Raw genomic sequence first — 12,499 nt, 5'->3', positions numbered from 1 at the left:
AGGAGAAATATTATGTGTGTGAAGATTTTCCATTTTTGTAGCCACATAAAATGGCATTAAAAAAAAAGTATGGGATTGCATCTACCATGGTCAAGGCACGAATAAGGCTTCTTACCAATCTTGGTGAACCTTTTGCAAGTAACTTTTGTATGAATGGTTATTGCAAGAGTCCAGTCTTTCCTTTTTTCTAGTTGTTAAAGTGATGTTGTTGGCTGAATATTCCCCAGGGCAAAAAAACATATATACCCCTGAACAAATCCTAGCTGACTGAATGCACTGGTTTGGGGTAATACGAGCGTTCTTTAATAAATAAATAGTGGGAGTCATTGTTCACCATCATATTACACTTCTCTATTTATAACTCCACTTTCATTTCAAGCAGAGCTACTGTCACTTTTTATAAGCCTCTAAGAAGACACCAATTTCAATGAATCATAGACCGCCTCTGAGCTCTGAACAAAATGATAAAACACATACTAACAAATTACCAAGCAGGAAACACCAAAAACAGAACAACACATATCTACTGGATAATGCTCAATCTGGATTAAAAGGAGAATCCCAAACACAGGTCTGTACTACCAGATCAGCACGGCACAACGGAAGCAATCTCTGGTCACATTCTCAAAAAGGCAAGACAGCATTCCTCTAAAGTTTGATTGCTCTTCTTTTTTCTTGGCTTATGTAGCATTACAACAGGCTAGTCTGGCCGACGATAGCCGTATAAAAAAGCGTGGGGTGATCTTGTCTTTGCGATGGAACATATACAGAACATGCAATAATTATTTTAGGTGCTGAGCAGCTAGAAAATGACTTGTTGATGGCTTGTTAGTGTGGCAAAATTCTATAATTTGCGTACATTTTATGACATAAATAAATCTGAAAAAAAAAAAAGACTGCCAGACATGGAAAAATAGAAGAGTGACGGCAGAAAAAGATCAAGTGCTCCATCGAGTCTGCTCATTTTTTCTTTACCTTTTTGACTGAGTATAGGAGATTTAGGTTTGTCTCAAGCATGTTTAAACTGACTTACTGTTGACCGACTCACTATCTCTTGCTGGATCCCAGTTCCAAGAATCAACTACTCTTTCTGTAAGATATTATTTTCAAAGGTTAGTTTTGAACTTCCTGCTAGTCTGAGGTAATGTCCCCCGAGTTCTTGATCTTAGCGTCAAAGTGCTGGCCTCCTGAACTTCACACCTTTCATGTCATTGAAGGTCATGTCCCTCTTTTCCCTTAAAGTGGAACTATACTCGCCTCGGCTCCAGCGATGCGGCATCCCTGAGCTCCCCACCCGGAAGCTGAGATGTTCAGGCGGCCGACATGTTCAGTCGCGATCATCAGTCACTTTCATTGGCCATGCAGGGATGACGTCAAGCATGCACGGGAGTTCAGTCAGATGTGGCATTGCGTGGCTCACTGTACAAGAGTGGACAGGTAGGTAGGTCATTTTAATGCAGAAGAGATAAAACAAGTCTCTTCTGCATTAAAATTCCTGCCTGTTCACTCCGTTTTTACTTGTGGCCTAAAGTTCCATTTGAAGCCCAGTAAACAAGTACCAAAAGTTGTCAGGTTCAGCAGTAACCGGTCGACTTTCGGTACATGTGTACTGCTGTCTGTTCAACAGAAGCCAGTCTAACAACCAGCTTCTGTCAAAGTCTTGCTGGAAAACCAATATCAGCGATATTCCCCCTGTCAGAATACAGTAGAACAGCAGGGGCAATCCCCGTATCACACAATGTCGTGTTGATGTGGGGATCTCTCAGGAGGTTGAACGAAAGAAAACTAAATGTGTATACTGAAGCTTAAGAACGCACATATTAATTCCCTGCAGACTCTCCTGACGTTTTATCCCTCAGAACATTAACCATTCTGTTGGTCTTGTCCTGTCTTATCAATATCGTTTTGTAAGTGAGATCCCCAGAATTGGACACAATATTTTAAATGAAAACTAAAGATCTATATATTGGAATAATGACATCATTCCTCTTGCTGGGGATCCCACTAGTGATAACGAAATATCTATACAAGAGAATCAGGATTCAATCCTCTTGTTGCTAATGCTATTAGTGATAACTAAAAATCGATATAGGGGGAATCAAGATCGCCTTCCTCCTGCTGGGGATCCCTCAAATAATAACTAAAGATCTATAGAAGGGAATCAGGACCCTCTTTTCTCCTGATGGCGAACCCTCCATATAAAGATCTATTTAGAGAAATCAGGATCTTCTTCCTCCTGCTGGTAAACCCTCTATATAAAAGATCTATAAAAGGGAAATCAAGACCTCCTTCCTCCTGCTAGGGATACCTCTAGTGATAACTAAAGATATATACAGAGATATATACAAAGAACAGAAGGAAAAGAAAACTAATTAAAAAAGAAAAAAAATTGGTTCCTGAAATGTGAACAAGCCTAGACTATAAAAAGAGAGAATTCCTAACTGCCATCCCTGAACAGAGGATGTTGTGAAGAAGTTGTCAGCTGCACTCCTCTGCCTCTTCTCAGCCTATCAGAACGCGGGGGAGCGGAGAATGTTGCAACATTTTAAAGAGGCGCCTCTCTCTGCTGCCTCACTATTGCTACTGTGTATCACAATGGCCTGCCAGCGGTCCTCAGGATGCAGGACAGATTGAGGAGTCCCAGTAGACATCCTTGCAACAACAATAAAAAGAGGAACAAAAAAAACCCCACAACTTTTGAAACTTTCTGCTTTTGGAAAATTGTATCGATTAAGTAAAGCAAAGTGCAAATGTAGTAAAAACCACAAAAAAATGATATATAGGACTTTATTATCAATCTAAAATGCACAAAATTGAGACTTCTAAAACTCAATTATATTTAACAATTGCAACTTCTTTCTGTCCTGTGAAAGCGTTTTTCTGTTAATCTTGGTGCAAAAGCAGATTCCACAGTCTCTTAATATTCCATACACAAAGCAGACTATATTTAGCATCACAGACTTATCAATAGGACCAATTCATGCCTTTACATAAAGGAACAGTCTTTGCCCTCATATTTTTGGAGAAGTCATGTGCAAAGCCAAGACCCGGGTTTCATGTAATGGATCATTCAAATTCAATTAGTGACACTCCATGGGCCGGGGAGGGGCTACAGGGACAGCTCACAGCGGGATACCGCACAGCCACAAAGGGGTTAATGAATAAGGGGGGGGGAGGAAGAGGTTGCAAGCAACAATGGGGTGACCCCTGACCAGAGGCAGGAGACCCCCTCCTTATTCTAAGCCCAGAAGCCACTTCTGAGACTAAGCAAAGCAAGATGTAAGAACGTCAGGCTGCGTTACGACTCCAATTTGTTTTGCTGCCATTCCTTTTGGCAGCCAGGAAACTTTATATTTCAGACAATTATTTTCTTAATTAAGGTTCCGGAAAATCTTATAATAATAATAAAAAAAAAAAAAAAAAATCATAAAAGGGCTGATGGATCTCTATAATGCACAGAAGGCAGGCACGACAGAACATCTGTTAATAATTTTCAGGGTGGTCCGATAAAGAGAGCCCTAAAGTATACAGTAAAATGATTTATTTTATACACTGCAACTGGAGCTCAATGAAAAAGACACGGCGCAAGGTTACAGCTCAAAATTTCACTTAATCTCTTGCAAATCCTTACAAGCACGGAGGCAACACAAATAGCAACCGTACGATATTGTTAACGCAGTCCATGAAGGCTCATCGTCTCTCGCCCCTTGGGGGTCCGTGTGTAATATTTTTCTCTTTTGCGCTCGAGAGGGTTAACTGAACACGATGGGGTTGCAGCAAAGCCAACACAACTGACCCCCAGCATTAAATTAGTCTGTACGCATGTCTGCCTTCACAGTGAACGTAAAAAGATTCTATCAAAAATGAACTCAATTTCCAAAACTTTTTCTGCGCTGCAAGCATCTGTCTCTTCAAAAACCAAAACGTCTAGCAACTCTCTGCAAGGAACAAGCAACAGTTGTGCAGTTAAATTTCCCCAAATCACTGGGAGACATTTACAAGTTAGCCCCCCAAACATTTCTAATGCAAGCATTTTACTTTCCCCAAAAAAAAAAAAAAGTTTGGCTGATTTGAAATTCATTTTGCCAGGTCCGCTGCAAGCCGGTCAAAATTTTAGCCCAGATCTTTTGCTACAAACATTTTACTTTCCAAAAAAAAAAGTCTGATTTGGTGAAAGACCCAAATCACTTGATCATAAATTGGGTCTTCTGAATCACTGGTTATCATTTTTGTGCCCCTGACTGCACGAAAAACAAGCTGCTACAAGTATGTTCTTGGTGTACACCTCTGCAAGCACCTCACTCCAGTAACTTTGTGACAAATAACCAGGCGCAGAACAACGGCACAATACCACTCCAACACTTGTGTACACAAACCCTATCCAGAGAGAAAACAGGCATGGGACCAAGATCAAGACTGTCTGCCTGACTATTAAGGAGAAACAAAAGCAAATTGTTATTGCAAGTATAATTACCTAGTGATTGATATGTATTGCAGAAGTTTGTGAGATTGAATAGAGGGAACTTGGAAAGCTTCCACTGCAGTTTTTAATTTGGATTTACAGGCAGCAGGGTATTGAATGTAAACTCAAAATCACAAAGCAACCCTTTTTTTTCTGCCCGACTCCTGCCACCGCACCAGTGTGGCACCTTTCAAGGGCAGATTGGCGCACTCATCACAGACAAATCATATCATGGCAAGAGGAGGTTCTGAGGAAAAACAGAGGGTATCCAAAGTGATTTTTATTTTTTTGGGAGGGGAGCAACTTGGATGACTCCAAAAATTTGACATTGTAAAAAGTCCAACTTTGAAAACATGGCAATCACATCCTATCGGGGAATGATTCTAGGCGGGTTAGGCCCTGGCTGATCTAATTATTCCCTTGTGATTAAGGCTGGTGTCTTATGACTTTATAATCTTTGGAACAATACACAGCAAGTCAAACACCTCAACAAACAAACAATAAATCTATTATAAAAACGTTGCGGCTCACAACGCAGTCAGGGTCATGTCAGGAGTTGTGGTTGCTGTGAATTTGTACATGAAAAATGGCAATGTCCTTTTCCTGAGCCGAGCCATTAAGTTTGACATCATCTTGGCATACACTGCCATCCCCAGTCAGACGATCATGAAGAATGAAGGGGGGTTAAGTAGCGTTTTCTGCAAAGGATTGAGCTCCCCAATACCCTTACACCCATGCAACAGAGGAGGGAGATTTCACGTAAACCTTTGTAAATTTAATGTCAATTGATCAGCTGCTAATTGGTGCAGTTTATTTTTTTATATATAAAAATGATCTACGGTACATCAAAAACAGATAACAATTGACATAAATACATCCAATGTCATTGTACCCCGCCAATTAGAACTCTGTGGGTTCTGGTGAAACTGCGTGTCCCCTGGCCCCTTTCATGTTCTCCTGGCTACTAAATTGTAGTGACTGACTCCTGAACTCTGCATCCCTTTGTCCCCCCTTTTTAAGTGCATGGACCTTGTGGCCCTAATAAAATATTTTTTATTGTTATGAAAGATGTCCAAATTATCCCACAGGTCTCATCAACCTGTCAACTGACAATAAGCACAGGGCTTATGCTGAAATTGAATAACAGTTCTGCTAAATGTTCAAAATCTCATTACAGAGAATAAAAGACAAACGCACTTCATCCTTCAAATCTCACTGCAAATACTGGTGAACTGTATAAAGAATCAGAAAAGTGCAAGCAAGAATCCAGCATGTTGTGGGATGACAGGATGCAATGTTGGTCATACATGTTACAATTGTTATCTCATTCAATCACTTTTTTAAGATCGGGATTGTTTGTTTCTTAGCATGCTGGCCTTGTCTTTTATTTCACATATTTTTTTTCTTTTTTGCATTACAAAAAAAAAGGCAAAATGATTAACCCATGTGATCATAGAAGAAGAAAAAAAATTAAATGAAAATTAAACAAAAAGAATCAAAAGCAGTCTACTAGTACAAAACATTTGGTTGGATGAAGCACCTGGTAGAATCTGATCAAAAAGAATCACCACCTACACTGCAATCACTGAATGATTAAATAAACAAAAAGATCAAAAAGTAGAAATCTTATAATAAGACTGTACTGTGATTGCAACACTGACACTCGACCTTTGACATGGGAAATCTCATCGGCTGGTTTAATAGGGTCAAGACAAAAAGCAAGTCACAGCAACCAATAAGATTACTGTTTGATGGAGTAAGATTAGTAGACGCAGACTGCATATTGGTTCCTGCGGGTTATAAATCTAAAGATTACCAACAGGAAATATACTGTACATTGCCTACATGACAGCAATGTGACAAGCAGAATTTTAGACAGAGTCTGACCTGTCTTTTTACAAGCATTTGCTGAACCAAAAGCATCAGTTTGAAGCAACATGTGGTCATACCATAAACATGAGAAGGGAGCTTTTAAATTCTACCCACTATGCCAGGGTCGGGTTTAGAGGGGAACACCTGGAGACACAAAAGCAACTAGTCTTGAGATCCTTGGTTTAACCATGCGTGCATTGATCACCTATAGTGCACCACCAAACTGTCAGATTACAGAGACAGGATACTACCAATATAATCCAGCAGCTCTGGCAATCACAGCCTTTACAGAACAAGTCACAGCAAATTAAACCAAATAACAGATCAGAAACAGAATATTAATTATGACATCGGGCGTGATTACACTGCTGAACGCTGCCGCCAAAGTGCGCAGTCTGCGTGATGTTGTCATACGTGCAACACACTCATTACCATGACAAGATTTTGACAGTTTTCTTGTATTTTAATCGCTGCGTGAAAAGCCAAACACAACAAGGCGAATTTAAATCCCAAGAAAGGCGTCTCGAAAAACCTTGTTGCTGTACTGTCAGATAGAATATACACCAAAAGGCACACAATTCACCCAGGGCAAGGAATGGCCATGAGATGGGGACACTACGGAGGGGGCTGCTGGCACAGCAAGGGGTACCAGGGGAAGATTTATGGGCCTGGAAACAAGTCATGAGAGGACTAAATATTCCCGCGGCATAATATTCTACACGGACCAGTTATAGAAATAGCAACACGCAGACAACCTCACAAGACTATCTCATATCCACAACCCTTATTTGGGACTATGAACAAAAAAGTAAAATGTTTGGCTGAATCTGACACTTAAAATGAAGTAGGACTCACTTTCTAAGTTTTCCTATCGGGCAGCCATTGCGTTCTCCATCTGTGTGACGTCTCTTTATCATGCATAAGCTTGGCAGTCCTGACCCCTCCGGGCAGCCCCTTTTACTAGCCTGGGTGACCGCTTCACTGGCACACAATGCAGACAATGTCTCTCTCTTCCTCTCTCTCTCTTTTCTGAGAAATAATTTAGGAGAACAGGATAAAATGGTGAGCAGGTGAACGGTCAACCACCATGCCAGTGTCACTGGAACAATGAGCACCCAACGCCTGGCACCGACCCCAGAGCTGGCTAATGCAGAGAAGGGGATTTACAGTTGCCCATTGTTGTCGTAACCCCAAAATAAATTCAGTGGGTGTTCAAATGAGTCAGTTATTACAGCCCTCCTCTTTTTCATTTGCTCTAACCTGAATGCATTTTTTTTTTTTTTTGCTCTACATGGGACATCCTGCCGCTTGTGTAATGCCCTTTTTTGCAGCAATTGTGATGTATAAAAAAAATAAAAGCTTCTAATACACTCCCCCAAATTGTTCACCTTAACCCCTCCATGCAGAGTGGGGGGGATAGACATATTATACACTCTGCTGGCTCTGGCTGGGGGCCATAATGCTTAATTTGTCACCGCTGTACCTATTTTCAACCTGGATTGTTTAATATTAAGCCAAGGGGTTCAAGAAGAAAAAAAACAAAAAAAAACAAACTTACACTGAACTTTCAGCAGGCGACAACTTTCTGTCCGATGGCTTCTTTAGCACCAGTCAGAAAGCACGGACATCCCAGCGTAATCTGTTTTGCAATGACCTAGTCAGAAACACACCTCCAGGCTTTGCCAGTGTTGGTTCAGGGACGCGGGCACCCCCCCAGGATTGAAGACGGAGGCCTTGCCGCACATGCAGACCGAGGAACAACACAGCCGTGACCGCCACGAGGAACAGAACAAGATAGTCGGCCAGTATGCCTGGGGAACGCCGAGCAAAATCTAATCACAGACCTCCGAGCACAAACTAGCCAGCACATCTGACAAGCATCTGCTCTGATATGAAGGGATGTGTTAATAGTGAACAGGGGAAAAAAAAATAAAAAAACACAGCTGCCACTAACATCATGACAAAAGCTTGTGTGTAGAAGGGATCACCCCGGCTTTCCCGCAAACTGTCACACTATCTTTGCAACAAAAACTGTCACATTGTGTCGATGTACAAAATGACACTCCACAACCCTGCTCCTAAAACTACACAACATGCCGCAAGATAACCAGCTACCCTTATCTGACCAATACAAAATTCATACTAACAATCTGCCAAGGGGACCTAGTCCCAATGCAGGAAAAAAAAAAAACCAATTGGCCAGCACAAACATCAGGCCTTCACAACAAAAAACTTTTCAACAACTTCGCCGGCCATGATGTTCTACCAAGAGCCATTTAACAAATTCTGATCAATTATTCTATAACAGGATCAATGGAGTGCAAACAGGTCTCTACTGCCGGGTGCTTACAAGTTAAATACAGAAACAAAAAAAAAAATCCAATGAATCCTCTGTGTGAGCTGATAGAAGAATGACCTTTGAACGCAGGAAAAAAATGTGAAATAAGAGTCTCGCCTGTCACTTTGTTACAAGGCATTTGGTTCGCAGCTAAACACAAGAAGTAAAAAAAAAACACAAAAAAACACAACAAACTCTCACCGACATTCAAAGCACATTGTCCTTTCAATTTAGGCAACAACTTAATTTAAAAGAGACATTTTGCCCAAAATGCCAGGAAATGTCAATTGTAAACATCACACACACAGAATAAAATCTTTCGTACACCGACCGACTAGGTGAATTAAAAGTGACACAAGCTACGATAATAACCGAGAAATTTGTTACTTTGTAATTGAAACACTAATGGTGTTGTGCAGACACTGGGAAGGCTTATCAATATTCGGATGATCACAGACACAATCACACATAAAACTTTGGGAGGACCTGAGGACTGGCAGGCAGGAGGGAGGCAGTAAGCGGGTTTGGACACAGCAGGCAGAGGGTTGGGATGAAGTGGACGCAGGATGTCAGAAGAATTGCTGGGATGGAAAAGCAAAGCAGGAAGGAAACATGAAAATAAAACGAAGCCGGGAGGGAAGATAAAGGAGAAGGGATCAATTCAGAGCACCCGGGATTGGCAGAGATTAGGGATATACTGGGCAGATGACAAGATTCCTGCAGGGGTCAAGTAGGGAAAATCTCCACTCTGGTGGGTGAGCAGCACTCTGTGCAGACTACTTCTGCAGGGACTCCCTGTGCACACGACAGAGCAGCAAGAACTGTCACTACTTCTGCCAGCACTTCCTGGAAACAAGCAACTTCTCGGAGCACCAACTATGCAGGAACTACACTTATAAATGGCTAGTCCAGTAAAAGCCCACTTCAGATGAGGCAGTACCTGCAAGGACTACTCCTGCGAGGAGTTCAGCCTTGAGCCCAGCAAGCTGGGGAGTTGTGTAGGCAGAGGGCAACACAGCGACAGCCTGTCGGGTTGTGTATGGAGCCACAGCAGCCAAAGAGCAGGGTACACACAGAAGGGGCAGGGTGCACACAACATAGGGAAGGGTTCACCGAGAAGGGGCAAGGTGCACACAACATAGGGAAGGGTGCATGGAGAGGATCAGAGAGCACACAACACAGGTAAGGGTGTATGGAAAGGGAGCAGGGTGCCTACAGCATACAGAAGGGTGTACAGGGAAAGGGCACCAAGGGTGCACAGAGAAAGGCAGGATGCATACATCATAGGCAAGGGGTGCACCGAGAAGGCAGGGAGCAATGGGAAGGGTGCTTGGAGAAGGGAGGGGTGCACACAGCATAGGGAAGGCTACACAGAGAGGGGCATCATAGGAAAAAGTATATGGAGAAGGGTAGAGTACATGCAGCACAGAGAAGGTTGCCCAGAAAAAGAATAAAGTGCACAGAGAAGACAGGGTGCACAGATAGGATGTAGCATGGGAAGGGTGCCCAGAGAAGGAATAAGGTGCATGGATAGAGAGTGGTGTGGGAAGGGTACTCAGAGAAGGAGTAGGGTGCATGGATAGGGGGTGGTGTGGGAAACGTGCTTGGAGAAGGGGTAGGATGCATGGATGGGGGGCAGTGTGAAGGGTGCTCAGAGAAGGAGAAGGGTGCATAGATAGGGGGTGGTGTGGGAAGGGTGCTTGGAGAAGGGGTAGGATGCATGGATAGGGGGTGGTGTGGGAAGGGTGCACGGAGAAGGGGTAGGATGCATGGATAGGGGGTGGTGTGGGAAGGGTACACAGAGAAGGGGTAGGGTGCATGGATAGGGGGTGATGTGGGAAGGGTGCTCGGAGAAGAGATAGGGTGCATGGATAGGGGGTGATGTGGGAAGGGTACTCAGAGAAGAGATAGTGTGCATGGATAGGGGGTGATGTGGGAAGGGTGCTCGGAGAAGAGATAGGGTGCATGGATAGGGGGTGATGTGGGAAGGGTGCTCGGAGAAGAGATAGGGTGCATGGATAGGGGGTGATGTGGGAAGGGTGCTCGGAGAAGAGATAGGGTGCATGGATAGGGGGTGATGTGGGAAGGGTGCTCAGAGAAGAGATAGGGTGCATGGATAGGGGGTAGTGTGGGAAGGGTGCTCGGAGAAGAGATAGAGTGCATGGATAGGGGGTGGTGTGGGAAGGGTGCTCGGAGAAGAGATAGGGTGCACATACAGAATGAAGTGTGGGAATGGTGCACAGGGAGCAGGTCCTGGAGCAGGGTGCAGATCAGGCACAGTACAGGGAGCATAAAGTGGAGTACAGAGTGAGGTAGACACATCAGATGAGAAGAGTGCAGGAAGCAGAGGGCAGTGTGGACTGGTGGAGGAACAAGGAGCAGGGTGCAGAGTCTGGGCAGATGAGGGATCGGGGTGTTATCTGGGCACAGTCCAGGCAAAGCGGGGTAAATTCTGGGCACCTCTAGGTCTCTGACAATGGAAATCCCCCCTAATGGGTAAGCACACAGGGACAGGGAGTACATAGCAACAAAAGTGCACTCACCTCTCAAACTCCGGCGGTGCGTCTGGCTCGGTGAGCATGCTGAATCCAGCACAATATCCCTTTGTCACAGCCGCCACTTCTGATGGCTGGAGGAGAACCTGTCAGGGGGTGCAGAGAGCGGAGTGAGACCTCTCCTCACACTCACACACACTCACAGATCACTGTTAAAGGGCCAGCAGTGCAAGGAGCGCTCTCCTGTCAGTCAGATCCTGCACAATGCTCGTCATCCCCGGGACAGGACACAGCAAGCTGTTCACTGGGATCTGCCACCTTCCACAGTGCTGCTGAGTGAGTGCCCCCTCCCACCCCCACAACAATCACACATTGTTCCCAGCAAAGAAAAGCAACTGGGACACACAGAGGCCCCTGCCAGGGACACCGCGCTCTAAACACCTCTCCCTGATCTGCACTGCACTCTCCTCTATATACTACACTCTACTGACTGCACTCTCCTGTATATACTGCACTCTACTGACAGCACTCTCCTGTATACACTGCACTCTACTGACAGCACTCTCCCTATACACTGCACTCTACTGACTGCACTCTCCCTATACACTGCACTCTACTGACTGCACTCTCCTGTATACACTGCACTCTACTGACAGCACTCTCCTGTATACATTGCACTCTACTGACAGCACTCTCCTCTATACACTGCACTCTCCTCTATATACTACACTCTACTGACTGCACTCTCTCTATACACTGCACTCTACTGACAGCACTCTCCTGTATACATTGCACTCTACTGACTGCACTCTCCTGTATACACTGCACTCTACTGACAGCACTCTCCTGTATACACTGCACTCTACTGACTGCACTCTCCTGTATACACTGCACTCTACTGACAGCACTCTCCTCTATACACTGCACTCTACTGACAGCACTCTCCTGTATACACTGCACTCTACTGACTGCACTCTCCTGTATACACTGCACTCTACTGACAGCACTCTCCTGTATACACTGCACTCTACTGACAGCACTCTCCTCTATACACTGCACTCTACTGACAGCACTCTCCTGTATACACTGCACTCTACTGACAGCACTCTCCTGTGTACACTGCACTCTACTGACTGCACTCTCCTGTATACACTGCACTCTACTGACTGCACTCTCCTGTATACACTGCACTCTACTGACAGCACTCTCCTGTATACACTGCACTCTACTGACTGCACTCTCCTCTATACACTGCACTCTACTGACTGCACTCTCCTCTATATACTACACTCTACTGACTGCACTCTTCTGTATACACTGCACTCTACTGAC

At 44.1% G+C, this 12,499-nt stretch overlaps 1 protein-coding gene across 3 annotated transcripts in view; it reads right to left on the bottom strand.

Moving 5' to 3' along the window:
• SOX5 (SRY-box transcription factor 5) overlaps positions 1 to 12,499 on the bottom strand; it is a 288,812-nt gene that overhangs the window by 273,725 nt on the left and 2,588 nt on the right. Inside the window, exon 2 of one of the 3 annotated variants that reach the window (XM_089693351.1) lies at positions 11,216 to 11,313. In XM_089693351.1, coding sequence (XP_089549477.1) covers positions 11,216 to 11,253 — 38 coding nt within the window. In that variant the 5' untranslated portion in view covers positions 11,254 to 11,313. Of the gene's footprint in view, positions 1 to 7,189; positions 7,327 to 11,215; positions 11,314 to 12,499 lie in introns of those variants that run through there. The other 2 variants (XM_089693352.1, XM_089693350.1) reach the window with 2 other exon arrangements.

The sequence above is a fragment of the Staurois parvus genome, unplaced genomic scaffold (genome assembly GCF_062004578.1).
Source record: "Staurois parvus isolate SC_StPar_1 unplaced genomic scaffold, SC_StPar_1.0 ptg000628l, whole genome shotgun sequence".
Classification (NCBI taxonomy): domain Eukaryota; kingdom Metazoa; phylum Chordata; class Amphibia; order Anura; family Ranidae; genus Staurois; species Staurois parvus.
The sequence above is the reverse complement of the archived record's forward strand: the minus strand, read 5'-3'. Positions and strand labels throughout refer to the sequence as shown.